The sequence below is a fragment of the Physella acuta genome, unplaced genomic scaffold (genome assembly GCF_028476545.2).
Source record: "Physella acuta isolate Inbredline_101_S28 unplaced genomic scaffold, ASM2847654v3 ptg000822l, whole genome shotgun sequence".
NCBI classification, from domain to species: Eukaryota; Metazoa; Mollusca; class Gastropoda; family Physidae; genus Physella; species Physella acuta.
The window spans coordinates 121,180-138,123 of NW_026732340.1; the positions used below are offsets into that span (position 1 = coordinate 121,180).

General features: G+C 32.5%; 3 protein-coding genes across 3 annotated transcripts; all 3 read right to left on the reverse strand.

Moving 5' to 3' along the window:
• Nucleotides 1-476: 476 nt before the first annotated feature.
• Nucleotides 477-4,788, reverse strand: LOC131951691 (kelch repeat and BTB domain-containing protein 8). The gene is made up of 2 exons (XM_059314050.1): nucleotides 4,708-4,788; nucleotides 477-2,726 (listed from the first exon to the last, which is right to left on the reverse strand). The coding sequence occupies exon 2, from the start codon at nucleotides 2,708-2,710 to the stop codon at nucleotides 947-949; it is 1,764 nt and encodes a 587-aa protein (XP_059170033.1). The 5' UTR covers nucleotides 2,711-2,726; nucleotides 4,708-4,788; the 3' UTR covers nucleotides 477-946.
• A 1,913-nt stretch (nucleotides 4,789-6,701) lies between these two features.
• Nucleotides 6,702-9,337, reverse strand: LOC131951689 (kelch-like protein 3). The gene is made up of 2 exons (XM_059314048.1): nucleotides 9,294-9,337; nucleotides 6,702-8,603 (listed from the first exon to the last, which is right to left on the reverse strand). The coding sequence occupies exon 2, from the start codon at nucleotides 8,585-8,587 to the stop codon at nucleotides 6,800-6,802; it is 1,788 nt and encodes a 595-aa protein (XP_059170031.1). The 5' UTR covers nucleotides 8,588-8,603; nucleotides 9,294-9,337; the 3' UTR covers nucleotides 6,702-6,799.
• A 2,545-nt stretch (nucleotides 9,338-11,882) lies between these two features.
• Nucleotides 11,883-14,711, reverse strand: LOC131951702 (kelch-like protein 38). The gene is made up of 3 exons (XM_059314061.1): nucleotides 14,619-14,711; nucleotides 12,177-13,732; nucleotides 11,883-12,034 (listed from the first exon to the last, which is right to left on the reverse strand). The coding sequence occupies exons 2-3, from the start codon at nucleotides 13,726-13,728 to the stop codon at nucleotides 11,883-11,885; spliced, it is 1,704 nt and encodes a 567-aa protein (XP_059170044.1). The 5' UTR covers nucleotides 13,729-13,732; nucleotides 14,619-14,711.
• Nucleotides 14,712-16,944: the final 2,233 nt, after the last annotated feature.

Consider the following 16,944-nt stretch of genomic DNA (forward strand, 5'->3'; position numbering starts at 1 on the left):
TTATAAACATAAATCAGATTAAACGTATTAATATTTTAGCTTGTGCAATACGAATAAGAGTAAAATATATTGTATCAAAATATCGGGATGGACAACAAAAATATGGATCCTTTATTGATCTGTTTGACGATGTAAAACCATTTAATTGAGATGTCAATTGCAAAAAGTTTGCTGTAATTAGATAATGTAGAGCTTGCCAGGCCAGTTGTTGTTTTTTACCGCATACGTTTTTTAGAATGTAAGCAAATGTAAATAAAAACACTTCTATTATTTTGGGTTGTACCAGTCGATAGAAAGTAAAAGGGATAGATGATTTCAGACCACACATACCAGATCATGATATCATTTTTTTAAACAAATTTAACAATTTCGAAGACCGCTGATCAATCGACAGACATTGTTAAACAATATCCAGTAGTTTGTTAAAAAAAGATGCACCATTAACATGGAATGAATAAACAAGTTCCCCGGTCAAGAATGAGGATGAAGTAGATAAGTATACATGTATAAAGGTAAGTACATATCACTGATGTTTACTATTATGAAGTTAAAGCGTTAAAAAAGAAAATTGTGAGCAATGCTGGATAAATTATAAATTGTTTAACCAGCGCAACCAAATGTTGTTAATTTTAGAACTCATAAAACAGGCACACAAAGACATAACTAGTGGCTGACGAGACTAGACCGTGTGAAATATTGAACAAGATGTTGGGGATATACTAGGGCAGAAGACTATATAAGGCAGGTTATACGATACAAACAGTAAATGGGGAAAACATGGTGTGGACAAATATGTAAATCTGTGTACATTTTATGTCTTTTTACTTCAATTGAATCTTACAACATACATTATAGTGTTATACTAAAAAAAAACCTGTGTGACTTTTATTCCACAAAATTATTATATTAACTTACCTCTTAAGAGATTCAACTCAAAAGGTGTTAATTAAGAAAAACATTTACTTGGCAGGATGACAGGAACACAATTCGAGCAATTGTCTTTAGGTCCCCAAATGCACATTGATTTAAAGTGACGAAACACGTCACGGACTAAATCATTTTCAAGTGTGCCATCTTTTGAGACTTTTCCAAAAAGAATAAGTTCTCCTTCATGAGTAAACCCGCCAAATAATTTTCTTTCATTTTGCCAGATCTTTACAAGAAATTGTATTTCAGTTTTCATATTGTATGATGAGTTTGATACCAGTGACATGGTACCGTTTTTTTGTAAAATGTAGTTGTGATTGTCGTTTCTGAAACTAATCAGATTTTTTGCTGGTCCTTCAAGATTGTCTAATCTGGTCCAAACTTTGGACACAATATCCAATTGATGAACGATGGTCAAATGTATTCCGTTTTGAGATCCAGAAGAGAATAATAGAAGGACGTCTTCAAACACCATTGCGTGTTGAACAACAACATTGTCTGGAAAAGGTGTTAATTTTTCTAATTTCTTTTTAAATTTTTTTTTCGGGTTGAAGTAAAATATAAATTTGTCGTCCTTGTTTAAAACAAAAATGCTTTCCCCATGTGACGCCAACAACAAATTGTCACTTGGCATTTCCAAAACTTCTTTCCAGCTGTTGTCACAGAACGCAAACATTCGACAAGGTTCGTCCGGGTCGTTGTATTGTTTTCCTGTCGCATAAAGTTCACCATCAAAATTGAGGAGCTGAATGTTTTCTTGTAAATATTGACACCTTTTAATAGCACACCATTTACCATTGCTTGCGTCTAGCACTTCAAACTTCCCATCACTTTTTGCAGATACCCCAACATGTTTGTACCCACTGCAAGATCTACGTACAGCCGCCGATGGCCATTGGCCGTGTCTGAAGTCTTGGACATGATATTTCAAGGCGTCGACAATGATATCTCTAGAATCTTTATTTTCAGATACAAAGTTTATTTTTAGGACGCGGGATAACACTGTTGGACGCACTAAACATGTCCTAACTGTCCCCAACAACTGTGTAAGGCAGTCTTTTCTGGCGGATGTCTCAGAAGTCAAATGCGAATCAGCATCTAAAATCATTTTTTTGTTTTTGTTTAAATCATCTTCTATTGGATCATCAACACTTACGTTCCTTTCGTTTATTATACCTGTCATACTATTGTCATACGTGACCCATTTTATAACAGACTCCATGACCAGATCTTCACTGCTGACTACGAGATCCTGACTTTTGATTAAGTCCTGAAGTTTCTTGCATGGAAGTTGTAAAAATGTTTGTGAAAGACTAATCTTTTCAAAGTTTTTTAACATAAACGAATGAAGCTCATTGAGAACTCTTTCTGAACACAAAAAATTAGCATTTGTGTAAATGTTTTCCCATGTGTCCATGGTAATAGCTTCAATGGCAAAGTTCTCGGACAAATCTATCATAACTTTTATCTGCAACATTTGAACTGCTCGCCAAACTTCAATAAAGTTTTCTAACGTTAACAGATTTGCCCCGGTGTAAATTGATTTCAAAATTAACTGAAAAACTTCAGAAGAAATTTCTTTTAGCACAACGCAGTTCTCTGTGGCTTCTTTCATTCCGGAACGAAACATGGCCAGAAAAAAATCCGAACAAGCGGCCAAAATTACTCGGTGACATTGGATTGTTTCGTCGTTTATCTTTACTAAAAAGTCAAATAACATTTTTTCCTTCCACAAATTTTGAAGGCAGTGGACTATTTTAGTACACAGATCCGATGAGCTCATGGCGTAAATATTCTTTCTGTAATATATAATGAAGGAAAAATGCTGATGATAATGAAAAAAAAAATATTTACTTATCTTAAATATCGCTGGACAATAGCCGCTCAACACTGTTTCTAAAAATAAATCTTAAAAGTAATTTGTGTAATTAATTACGATCACTGTCTGGTTGATTACGAAGTCCCAGAGATCGATACGCCCCCATCCTTATATCCTAAAACCCCTTGCCATAATTTACTACAACTGAGCGATAAAATATACGATCCTTCTCCAAGATACATACGTATCTCTGCTTTGCACCACGTGCATCTGATGTAAGGAGTTGTAAGGAATTGTGAGGCTAATGTTGGAATAAACACATTACCAAATTAAGCTGTTGAACAAAAGCCTAATTAAACATGAGTGTACAGCTTTATGGGATGGAGTGGCCTAGCGGTAGAGTGCTGGACTTCTAACCCGTAAGTCTCGAGTTTGAATCCGGGTTCAAGTACATATTTTATAACAACAAAAATTAGACTATAACCTAACTGCTTATTTCTAATACAGAACTATACCACTCTAACTCCTATTCACAAGAACGCTTTTAAAGTTGTGTTAACAATAATAAGCATTTAGTGAAATGAATTGGTGTATAATTATGGTAAGAGATGTGACCATGATTTAGGTGGATTTAGAAAATAACGGTGTATCAATCTCGAATTTAAAAACGTGGAGTTTGGTTCTAGGAAAACGATACATGTCCACATAACCAATGTTAAAAGTTTTCACAATAAATATGCTCGTGTTTTATATACGCACATTTTCTTAATTTTCTTCAACTTTGCGACACAGCACAATGTTTATTCCGTTTAAACTAAAAACAAAAATAATGCAAGATAAATCTGCGCCTATTACTATCTACGTCTCTTCTGCAATTCAAGACTATCTCTAATTAGACCCATGCAATTATTTTTACTCCTCATTATTACAAAACGAAAGTGGACTCACTCTTCTTATTATCGATTTATAATACCCCATAACCAATAACTCTACTTCTTTCTCACCACGTGACTCGGACTGGTCATCTGACTGACTTCTGATTGGTTAGTTGGAGCTCACATGTTGTATTTATCAATTTAACCTCGTTGCTTTGTGTTGCGTACCCCACCACCCTGCCTCCCCCACTCCCACTCCCTATCCCCCCACCCCATCCCGCCCACTGAAAGCAGCTTTTACAGACGACAATGAAAATATCAAGCAGTTTCAAATAGTTTAAAAACGAAATTATCTGCCCCTAATAGCTGTAACTTATTTGAACCGAACCGGCTCTACTATTGTAAACATACGTGGTGAACCACAGCTCACCTAACAGGTGGGGATGAGGGTGGTGTCTTCTATGATTCCCATGAAGAGAACTATATATATAGATCGGTACAGATCTAAATACGGAGTGGTCTAGCGGTTAAGAAATTGACTGCTAACCCATAAGTCTCGTGTTTAAATCCGGGTTCAAGTCAGTAGACCGTCGCTGAGTCCACCCAACTCTGATGGGTACCTAACTCACGTTAGGGAAAGTAAAGGCGGCTGAGCATATTGCTGACCACACTATCTCTTCATATGCCGAGGTCACAAAAAACAAGTGAACTCTACTTCACTTGCCGTATAGACCGTCAGGTTTGAAAAGAGAACTTTACCTACTTTTTACAGATCTAGATCTAGTATTAGGATTAAAAATCAGCATTAGAGTCTAGGTATTTGCTGAGGTTAGCTCGAGGGTAAAGCAAAAGTTAAAAAAAAAGAAATGCCTCATATCGACGAATAAATTACTATCTAAATAGTTTAAAATTAAAACACTTCAAACCAAGTCCTAAGCTAACATTATTTCAGCCTTCAAACAGAAGACGTAAATCAATATTTAAATAACACTATCAGTCATTAACTCGAACAAATGTATGTAATGATCTCTAGCACACGAGTCAATATTAGATAATGCAGATATAATATAATTATTATCTATATACCTTTCTCTCAAATAAGTAAAACGATTCCAAGTTGTAAAATACTGTAATGGCGGAAGTAGAACAAGTGTAAAATATAATGAATAAAGGAATAATCGTTGTTGGTGCGACTACCGATTTGTTTTAAAACTATTTAGGCATTTAGGTGCGCAAATATTTAAAGGAGGAAATAAAATACTCTACTCCGTCAGTTCTAAAAATCACAACAACAAAAAGTTATTTTTTTTACTGGATCGTATTATCATAGAATAAACAAAATAAATAATAAGTATTTTTAATGCACCGAAAAATCTTTCCATTATGTTTGTCTGTACGTACTTGAACACAAGTAAGTAGTTTTAGTTTGGTGGACGAAGTGTAATGTATAAGTGTCAGATCCTGTACGTAGGCTTATAAAAACTTTTGTAATTTCTGATAATCAGACGGAATAATTATCTTTCTTTGAAAATTATATAAGTAGAGGAATGGTCTTTTTGTTAAAAGTAAGTTATCTTTATAGTTTTAGATCATTTGGTGAATTTGTTTTGATTAATTTTAGATTTAAGGAAGTGATCAGTTATACTATTTTTATTTTCTAAAATACCGATAACTTGAGTAGCATTTCAGGTAGGTAGAAGAAATTTCATATATAATTATTAAATCCTAAATACAATTTTACATTTTTCAGATATTCTCTGTGACCACATCACATTTCTCAAAAACCTGAAAAATTCGATTATTGTATACATTATTTTTTAAACCAGGATATTCTAAGAATAGTTTTTGACTTGTGTTTTCTCTGAAATCTATCGGTTTTATCATAAGTGTAACTAATATTTATTTAGCCTTTTTCCACTGGAAATTCATTTCTAATTGATACAGTTAAAGAATTCACTCCGTTATATTTTATCTGTGAGCAATTAATTATACGCTGCTTATTATAACGAATTGTATATGTTAATATCAGTTTTATTTTGATTTCTGATTACAGAGTACATAAAAAAAATAAGAAAATTTTAAGAGACACTTCAAGATTTTATATACTTTTATATAATTTAGTAACAAAAACTCTTTAAAAAGTGGTTATTGTGACTCTGTTCAACGAATACATTTTACAAATCTTCTAAGCAAGGGAACAATTTCAAATTCATGTTATTAAAACATAAACTGCTCGAAGCGTTCTATCTGTAAAACTTGAGCTTGTCGAAGAAAGTAACCTAATAAACGACCACAATCAATTTTATGTGACAATTACTCAACGCACTTAGCTTACAGTTATGTATATATATATATATATATATATATATATATATATATATATATATATATATATATATATATATATATATATATGTATATATATATATATATATATATATATATATATATATATATATATATATATATATATATATATATATATAACGCATAAAATAATTCAACAGAGTGTAACATGTATTTTAGTTATTTATTATAGATGTATGTTACATTATTATAAAAATATAATGTAAAAATATATATTTTATATTGAAATCAACATAAACTTTGTTTTACTGCATTAATTAAAACCTTGAACAACCATCTGTAATATCGACAGCACTTAGGATCATTTAAATTAGAATTTTATATTTTAAGGCCTTGACAAGATTCACAAATGAATGATATACAAGAGAGGCGACAAAGATTTGGAACTGTGTATCCAGCATTGATCAAACGATGCTCGGTGAACATATGTACCATCACTTACTCCTTCATAACGGTCGCGGAATGCGCTGCTTAAAAGACTTGGTCACAAGACTGCTAGCAACAGTCGTATAACAGATTACATTAGATCATAGAGATGGACCAATAGGGGATAGATCAACGCTATAACTCGCATTACCGCTTCGAATATTAGCACATCACGGAAACAAATTTGCAGACCAGACTTCTTTTAACGTTACTATGGATCCACTTGAGATCTCTCAATGTTCCAAAAAGGTAGGTGAGTTTCTCCAAACAGATTGCACAACACAAGATCGAACACATCCATATTAAAAAAAACAACTTCGGAAGCTGTAAAATCTAACAGAGACACTCTATGGATTATTCAAAAGAGTTCGCAGAAGGCAACGATTCACTTTTGATTCTTTTTGCTGATTTCATTCAAGTAAACCCTAGGAAAAGTGACAGGAACAAAGTTAGAGCAGTTATTTTTATCAGTTCCCCAAAATCGAATGATTTCAAAGTGCTCCGGAAATTGGCTTAAACATTTCTCGCCAGGAAGTTCGTTTGGTTGGCAGTTGCCGAGGAACATAACTTTACCACGATAAGTTATCGCCCCGTACACGTTCATGTTTATGTTCCAAATTTTATCAAGAAATTTGAATTCAATTTCTCCAGTGTGAGGTATATTTTGTATCAGCCTCATGGAGCCATTGTTCTGTAGAATATAGTGGTGGTTGTCGTTCCTGAAACTGATTAACTGGTCTGCTGGTCCATTAATATTGTCTAATCTGGTCCAAGCTTTGGACGAGATATCAAATTTATGAACAGCTGTATCTTTTATACCGTATAGAAATTCTGAGCAAAATAACAAGAAACAGTTTTCAAAAACCATTGCATGTTTTACATCAACAAGTGCCGGGAAATCGGTAACGTATTCTGTCTGATCGTTGTTCTTCTTTGGATTTATCTTGTAGATTTTCTTAAGATCTTTGTTTAAGATATACATAAAGTCTCCGTGCGAAACGAGCAGCATATCGTCACATGGCATTTTCGTCACAAATTTCCAGTTGTTTTCAGAGAAAACAAACATTTTACAAGGATCGTTTGTTGTAATTTGTGATTTGCCTATGATAAAAAGTTCACCGTTAAAAACGATAAGCTGGATAGTCTCTTGTACATAAGAACATCTCGCAATGTGGTAAAATTTTTCATCGTCAGCGCTTATGAAACTAATGCACCCATATAGATGTGCAAATACCCCTCCCTGTATGTAATCACTACACGATCTATGAATAGCACCTGATGGCCACTGACCGTGTCTAAAATCATGGACATTGTAACTTATCGCATTAAAAACAATGTCTCTTGAATCTTTATTTTCTGAAATGAGTTCCATTTTGTATAAATGGGACAAAACAGCCGGACTTACAAGACAGGTCCTTACGTGTTTCAACAAATCTGAAAATTTATCTTTTCTAGACGTATCCTCACTAGCTATCAAGCTAACAGAACCTTTAGGTTGTACACTGTCAAACATCATACGTCTATGTTTGTGTGGGTTTTCCTCTAGCAAATTTTCTTTTAGCACTGCCGTCATTGTGGGATCATAATTAACCCATCGTATCACTGTTTCCAGAACTAAGTCTTCGTTTGAGACAACAAGATCTTGGCTTTTTATTAAATCTCGAAAATCTTGAAATGAAATTTGTAGAACTAATGGGGAAAGTCGGATTTTCTCGAAGTTTTGTACCATGAATAATTGAAGCTGATGAAGGACTCTATCTGAACTTAAAAGATGTGCAGTTGTGTAAATGTTTTCCCATGTGTCAACATTAATTTCTTCAATTGCCATAGTCTCACACATATTGGCCATAAAAGTTATTTGTAGCATATCTGTAGCTCGCCAAACTTCAAGATAGTTTTCTGAAGTCAACACAGCTAACCCAGTGTAGAGTGAATTGAGAATGAACGTAAAAACGTCGTAGGAAACATCGTTTAGCACAATACAGTTTTCCGTGGCTTCTTTCATCCCTGACTGAAACATTGCCATAAAATAATCTGAACAGGCCGCTAGGATCATTCGATGGCATTTGATTGGTTGCTCATCGATAATCACTGTGAAATCTGATAATATTTTCTCAGCCCACACATCCTCGAAACGCTTGAATATGTCAGTGCGAAAATCAGATGCGGTCATGGTGATGTTGTTCTTACTGTAATACAAATGTAAGAAGCGTTGTTTTAAATATTTTACATGTGAAATATGTGCGTATATATAGGATACATATCAATACGACATGAGAGTAACGTGTGCAACCATCGGACGAAGCTTCTGTGGGATAAACACCCTGACGTATTCAAGGTGTAGAAACTGGTGTGGTCATACACTTCGATTTTCACACAATGTTGCAGTCTACTAGCAACACAAAGAATTAAACCAAGTCTATTAACGTATAGAGCTAATAAACTGTTTTCTTCCATACTTTCTTCGGAGGAGAGGGGGGGGGGGTCTCAGTGTTATGGTAAAGCGGCCTTAAAATAAAGCCCTTTGTTGTGAATTTAATCTATCTATAATATCTTCAATCATTGCTATAATCTTCTTACACATATTTGGATTCGTGGCTTTAGAAAGTTATTTCAACGTGTAGCGATCCTCGGTGGTTAAAAACCTATATTGAGTTTGTATTAATTTTTTTTTGTATCTCTAACAACGTGATAAATGTTTGTTTAGAAACGACCAGCAACAATACAATCAGCAAAGAAATCTAGATTCTAACTAACCCAACATGTTAGATGCCATTAATTGATTAAATGAAATTGTTGAAGTAAAAGTACAAATACGTGGTTATCAATTTATAACGCTTATCTTTACCCTTGATGTAATAAATTCTAGTCTATTTTACCTTAATTTATCTTAAGATTGTTCAAAGTGTGTTAGATATTATAAGGTCGGAAGTAAAATAAGAAAAAGTTTAAATAAGACGATAAAGCTAAATAAGCGCTGAATAGGTGCGATACAATTCTTTCTTTTTCAAACTTAATATCCTGTGCAAACATTTGATGCAGAAAAATACAAGTTCTTCACTTGCTAGAGATGTAAGCGACGTGCTATAGTAACCAATATTTAACGTAATGTTGACATGGATAAAAAAGGCGTTTTTTATTTTTATTTTGCCATCATAGAGGTCAAACAGAAATTTTAAAAAGCTTGAAAAAAATTCAGAAATTGTATACTTTTTTGGAATTTATATAAAAGTTGTAAAAGTTGTAGATACAGAGAACTTAAAAATATCTATATGCGTTTAAGGCAATATTTCTATTTATTTTCATCAAGTATTTCTTTAAATTACACTTTTGTAAGTCAAACATTGAGTGGCAGTATAGAAACTCCGTGATCGATCTTCTGAAAATCCCACTTTGCCGTAATTTGTACTCAAAACGTTGCCAATACAATCCTTAAATAAAATATTTTTTTTACTAAATGACCTGGTCATGCCTTGTTTATTTTCTTTTCATTTTCAGTGATAAGATACAAAAAAATTGTTTATGGCTTTTAAATTTTTTTTAGTAACCAAAAATAAAAAAAAAACACCAAATACATCCAATCTTTAGTAAAGTCTGACTAAAAACTCACAATTACGTTTTTATAAACACATTTATTTTGATAATATCTGATCCGATTTTTAAAATTATTTAATAAACCATTATAAATTATTCACGGCCGCCTTATTCTAAAATATTTTGGTAATTTTTTACTTGTATTAAATTGTGGTATAATTTATCTAAGAACAAATAGAACACAATCAACGAAGATAACGTGTTCCATTTACATGTAATTTTCACCACAAGAGTAAGATGAATTTATTGCAATTTCATGTTTTGTAAATTTTCTTATCAATGTGTATATTTTATACTAAACTTTTACAATTAGTCAGTATTAAAATGACCAATTACAAACAGACAATATTTAAATGACCAATGACGAACAGTGAATATTTAAATGACCAATAACAAACAGTCAATATTTAAATGACCAATTACAAACAGTAAAGAAAACTGTTGCAATTTAAATAGATTAAATTTAAAACATAAAAAAATAGATTAAATTTAAAACATAAAATGTAGATTATATTTAATATAAAAAATGAATTGATTGCTGTTTGACAATTCTCAATTTTATTTGAATGTAAAATGAAATAAACCGTATTAATTTTTTATTTTAATAAATATATTATTATGTGTAAAATTTATTGAAAACGTCGAACGAAATTAGAAATCTTGTTAAACTGTAAGTATATAATTAAATATATCATATAGAAAAATGTAACACAGGTGCATGTGCACATAATACATTTCCAAATACTAAATAACGTATAAATGTGTATTTTACAATCTTATCTTGCATTCGTTTAATTAAGCACTAATGTAAAAATATATTCTGTAATTCCATATACCGAGCTAACATTGAAATCATAAGCGTCCTTTGTATAAAATTCCTTAAAAACATTCTGCAAGTATCATGTTGAACAATATTTCTATATGTACTGCCTTTGTCGACGGTGTGTTTTGTCATTGCTCCCGTGCTGAACGTAAAATTTGTTAAGCCCTGTTTCCCTTATTGAAAAAAAAATGTAATTGTTAAAATCTATTAATAAAGTCTGGTGTTAGTTCAAATACTATAGTATTACTAAAAAATCTATATAAAATTACATAATTGAGAAAATTACATATTAGAGCAAGATTCACGTATATCAAAATCGATTTAAAAATAAGCGAGATTTATGATACAATGGTCTAAGTTAAATAATTATTTAAAATAAATGTTTTAATTTTGTTTTTAATTTGTATTAAATCTTTTCTTGTGTTCCACGAGCGCACTGTTTATTTTTATGAATATATTTTTAGAACAAAATTATCATCTGTTTTATTTCTATACATATTAATTTTTGTTCCCCAATACTTATGACATTTTAACAAGCCAAAAACAATACTATAGAAATATTTGTTAAACTACAAGCTACATGATTGATTAAAGTTTATAAGGTTGTGGATTCTGGATTTAGCTTGTAGAGGATGGGTGGGGCTGACCATTGGGTGCATTAAGTATACATAAGAAAATGTAAGAAAACAGACTATTACTTGACTTTACTTACTAGTTTTAATATGTTCTACGTCAATTGTATGAAACCAAAATACACACTTTAAAGGGACAGTACCAGGTAAAATCAATAATTCGACCCGGGCGTCAAATTTGATCGCCACGTCTCTAAATGTATAGCATTAGTGCATGTTGCAATTAAAATCATTATACACATTTGATAACGATAATGATAGACTGATCTTATAAATAAAATAAAGTTTAAAGTTAAAAAAAAAACTGCACACCAATCATAAATAAAAGATTTTGAATTCAATGTTTTTTTATCTCCTGCCATTGCATTAGTAAACCTAATAGTTTGTCCCGTTTAATATAGACAATTAAATTGGGATGTTTACTTAGCAATGCGTGACTTAACTTTCAAGTGATTGCAAGCATGTTTTTGGAAGTGTAATTGGAACAAAATTAGAACATTGAGCATCACATCCCCAGTATCTAATTTGTTCAAAGTGTCCGGGAAGTGTTTTTGCCAAAAATGGTGGGTTGCTGTTAGGGTGATTCCCAAAAACAAGTAGTTTGCCATTGTAGGTCAAAGCGCCGTATAATTTTTTTTGTAAATTCCAAAGTTTGTAAACAAATTTAAGTTCAATGTTTTTACTTGAATGTAAATATAAAATACTCCACAAACTGCCATTTTTCTGTAAAATGTAGTTGTTTTCATCATTTCTGAAACTAATTATCTGCTCTGCTGGACCATCAAGATTATCTAATCTGGTCCAAACTTTCGACGAAATATCAAATTTTTGCACAGCAGTCTCGTCAATGCCGTTGTGAGTTTCAGAACAAAAGAATAAAATCAAGTTTTCAAAAAACATTGCATGTTGGACATCAACATTTTCTGGAAAATCCGTAAACGTTTCTAAAACTGTTTTCTTTTTCATTGGATTGACCTTGTAAATGATTTTATCGTCTTTGTTTAAGATGTAAATAAATTGTTCATGTGACAGCAACAACAAATTCTGGCCGGGCATTGTTAAAATTTCATCCCAGCTGTTGTCACAGAAGACAAAAAGTTCATTGTTAAAACAGACAAGCTGGATATTTTCTTGTAAGTAATCACATTTTGAAATATTGTACAATTTTTCGTCAATTGGACTTACAACTTCAAATGTTCCATTGCATTTTTCAAGCACTCCAACGTTTATGTACTCACTACATGATCTGTGTAAGGCAGCTGTTGGCCACTGACCGTGTCTGAAGTTTTGTACGTAGTAAAATGCATCAAACATGATATTTTTTAACACATTATTTTCCGACATCGTTTCCATTTTGTAGATACGAGACAGCATCGCCGGGCTTAGAAGACATCTCCTTACTAGCTTCAACAGATCTGTAAGTTTCTCCTGTCTTGTAGAATATTCAGTTACTGGTTTACACTGAAGAACGCTACATTCGTCTGTTAACTCCGTTTTTGTTTCCAGAATATGATCTACCTCTACAACAGCTTCAGAATTTATTTCTTCAGCATTGTTTTTAATCTTGTGTTGGTTAGTATCGGCTAATATTATTTGACTTATATTTGTATTATGTATTTCTAGGTTAATACCGCTGGACGAAGAGTTTAGCGTGCTATGTGCGTCAGTAGGAACATACTTGACCCATCTTAAAACAGACTCAAGGACAACATCTTCACTGGCAACAACGAGGTCTTGACGTTTTATCAAATCCGCGACTTCATTAAAAGGCAAATGTAGAAACATCGTTGAGAGACTAATTTTATCGTAGTTTTTTGACATGAAATTCTGTAGCCCTAAACTAACTTTGACTGAATCTAAAAGCTTTGCGTTGGTGTAAATAGATTCCCATGTGTCCATTGTAATCGATGATATTGCAAAATTCTCACACTGATCAATCATAAATGCTATCTGTAGCTGATGAGCTGCGCGCCAAACTTCAAAAATATTTTCTAACGTTAACAGATTTGTCCCCGTATAAATTGTTTTCAGAATTATCTGAAACACCTCACAAGAAACATCTTGTAAAACAACACAGTTCTCTGTGACTTCCCTCATACCAGAACGAAAAAGTGCCTTGAAAAAATCAGAACAGGCCGCTAGGATGAGACGATGACATTGAATTGTTTCGTCAGAGACCTTGACGGCAAAGTCAAACAACATTTTGTCAGTCCACACATCCTGCAGACACTTGACGATTCGGGTACAAATTTCTGGAGCAGTCATAATCCTGTAATATACATGTTTATAAAGTAAGATCACATATAGATGTGTATGATTAACAAGAACAGTTTTTTATATAAATGTATAAATGTATATACATATATCGCTAAATGATATTGATCTCATGACAAATGATCTCTGACTAACCAAAAGGTTGCAGGGTCAGAATACCTCAGAATAAACTGAAATATGACTGATTCGATAAATTACCTTACCGAAAACGTTTCCATAATCTACAGTTTACAGTCTTCACGATAGGCAACACCTATGCTTAATTTACACTATGAGTCTCATAGCTGTTGATTGTCATGTATGATCGCATCTAAACATACTACTACGCCAGACACAAACTTTAAAAGTAACATGATGCGGACAACTTAACATTATTTTGTAGACATGACAGTCACATTGATAGTGATTAGTGCTGGACTAATTGACTAATTCATTCGTTTCAATAAAATAAAATATAAAGCATTCGTGTTTATCTATTTATGAATACTTTAATCAGAACGAAGACGTTTTCAAAAGAAAGTATTTAAATAGTTTTTTAAAGACGACTGCTGCTTTTAATTATAAATTTTGAGCCAAACCAACTTATTCAAAATTGATGTGGGCATTTTCGATAGTTTTGGACATGAATAAAACTTTATTTCATTAACTATTACATTTTGTAAAATACACCGATACGGGCAAACCAATGAACGTGAAGTTAATAAATTAGATCTAGATCTAGATCTAGTTCTTTTGTCGACCTAGATCTAGATCTATAATTAGTAGTTAGTACCATCAGTTGTTATTGTATGTATATACACAAAACGATAGACTACTATCTTACCACAATACGCTTCACCTTACTTTAATAAAACATGTTCTGTCAAAAACATTTGGAATACCTTTTTTATTGTAGGCAAGTCATTATATCTGTATAAAAATAAAATGTATTCAGCGTTTTAAATCTTGAATGATCGGAAGTAAAAATGTGCATATTATGAATGAAATGAACGTGCTTTGAAGGTGCGAAAAAAATTAAAACATTTAATTTCATTGCAGTGCGCATAGAAAAAAAATATATAGTAAACTGAAGCCTATTTGACAACTTAAACCTTCATTATTCAAATTCATTTAGCCAACTAAAAACATGACACAGAGCCCAAATCCCATCAACAAGCATCTTAATACTACACCAGGTCTAGCCCCGCCCCTTCACACATATTAATGTGCATCATTTGACGTAAAACACCCTTAGCACATCTGTGAACAGAGAACGAAACAGTCAAAAACTGACGTACCCCAGTGTTCCGCCGGAACAAACTCACCCCCCCCCCCCCCCGCGCCCAACGTACTTATTTTTTAGATGTTTCTATAATGAATCAAGTTGGAGAAAATAAAAGTTAAAGAAACAGACAAGTTGTACTTTATCTGTCTTGTTGATCCATTTCTTAATTTTTTTTTCCTACACGCAAATAAGTGGAGATTAGCAAATGTTAATTAAGTACACCAAACGTTTGTTTTTCTATAAGTCTGTTTCCCATCCAGGTCATCAGCCTGCAGTATGTCTACGATATAATGCTTCTTTACCTTGGGTTTGTTATAGTGCTAATTTTATATAACTTTTATCTTCGCCTATATAGTCTCTATGTTATACTATCCATTGCTAATTTAAGCCCTTCTGTGTACTATGATGTTTGCTGTCTTTAACTCATTACTTTAAAATTGAAATATTCGTGTTTCTTAACTAATGTTTTTCCAGTATTGTATAATTATTATTCAGCAATGATATAGGTCTGTAATGTACAATTTTTTTTCCTTGTCGTGTTATTTTTGGGAATGAGTGTTACATAATAATATGCTCTGATAAAATCTTATTTCTAATGAAATGTAGCTTCTAAAATGAGTATTAAAATCAATTTCAACCGTTTTATAAAATTCACTGACCGTCTAGTCCAGGAGCTTTATTTAGTTTTAGTGCGTCTATGGTCTTGGATAATACCTCTTATGTAATTCGGGTGTTGAATTTGTTACAGTCATCATTGTCCATCCTTATGGAATACACTACAGCTGACTAGGAGTGGGGGAATGGATTTAAATGAGTATAAAAGTCGACGTAAAATTGTTATTGCTTTTGGGCATATTACCGGTAACTTAAATATTGTTTAAACTACAAATACAATAATACATATTTTCAAAAAAATTAAGCTATAAGCCTACCTTCTGAGACCGACTATTGAAAACTAGGAAATATTCTTAATGCAAGTTTTTATTTAACTTGCGTTGTCGTAGTAATGTAAAGATTTATGTTTAGACCTAGCGATTTATTGGGCAGATAAAGAAGAGTTCACATGTTTCTTGACCTCCGCAAATGTGGTCTGAACTATGCCCAGCCGACTTTGCTTTCCCTAACGTTAGTCAGTTATCATCAGAATTGGGCGAACTCATGGACTTGAACTCTGATTCCTATTGGAGACTTTCAGGTTGGCAGTCTAGCCCTTGTCCCATTTGCTTTCTCGTACTTAGTGTTAAATGTCAAGAGTTAAAACTGCCAAGCGAAATTTTGACCATTTCTAACGGACCAATTTCTTTCTAACTTGGCTCATGCGTCAACATCCGTTGATTATGCAATCGACACAAAATATATTTTAATTGGATTTTTTATTAATTTTTAGAATTGATTAAAATTTCAATTTCCTATTTAAAGTACGTTTTTCCGCAATATTTATACGCACTTTGTGATCATTTGGTGTGCTATTGTTACTTTCTCGTATATACGAAGTATAGAGAGTCTTGTAATCGTGCAAAAAAAAAAATCGAGATTTTTGCAAATCTCGACGTTTTGCATCTCACTGATACGGAAAAACATAATTTTGCAATCTTGTCCGTATGTCTGTGTGTCTGTGTGTGTGTGTGTCTGTGTGTGTGTGTGTCCGTGTGTAAACACGATAACTTGAGTACCGTTACAGCTAGGTTGATGAAATTTCATATATAAGTATTTTATCAAAATCGTAGATCCGTATCAACTTTTGAGCGATTTCCGACAACCGGAAGTGGTACTTTTTCTACTTTGAATTTTTCAAAAGCCTATAACTTGAGTACTATTTCAGATAGATGAATGAAATTTGATATGTAAGTAAAAGATCTAATTTTCTACCTTCTGTCAAATTTTGAGAATTTTTCGTTGACCGGAAGTACTTATTTACGCTATTTCCGATTTCTCAAAAAACT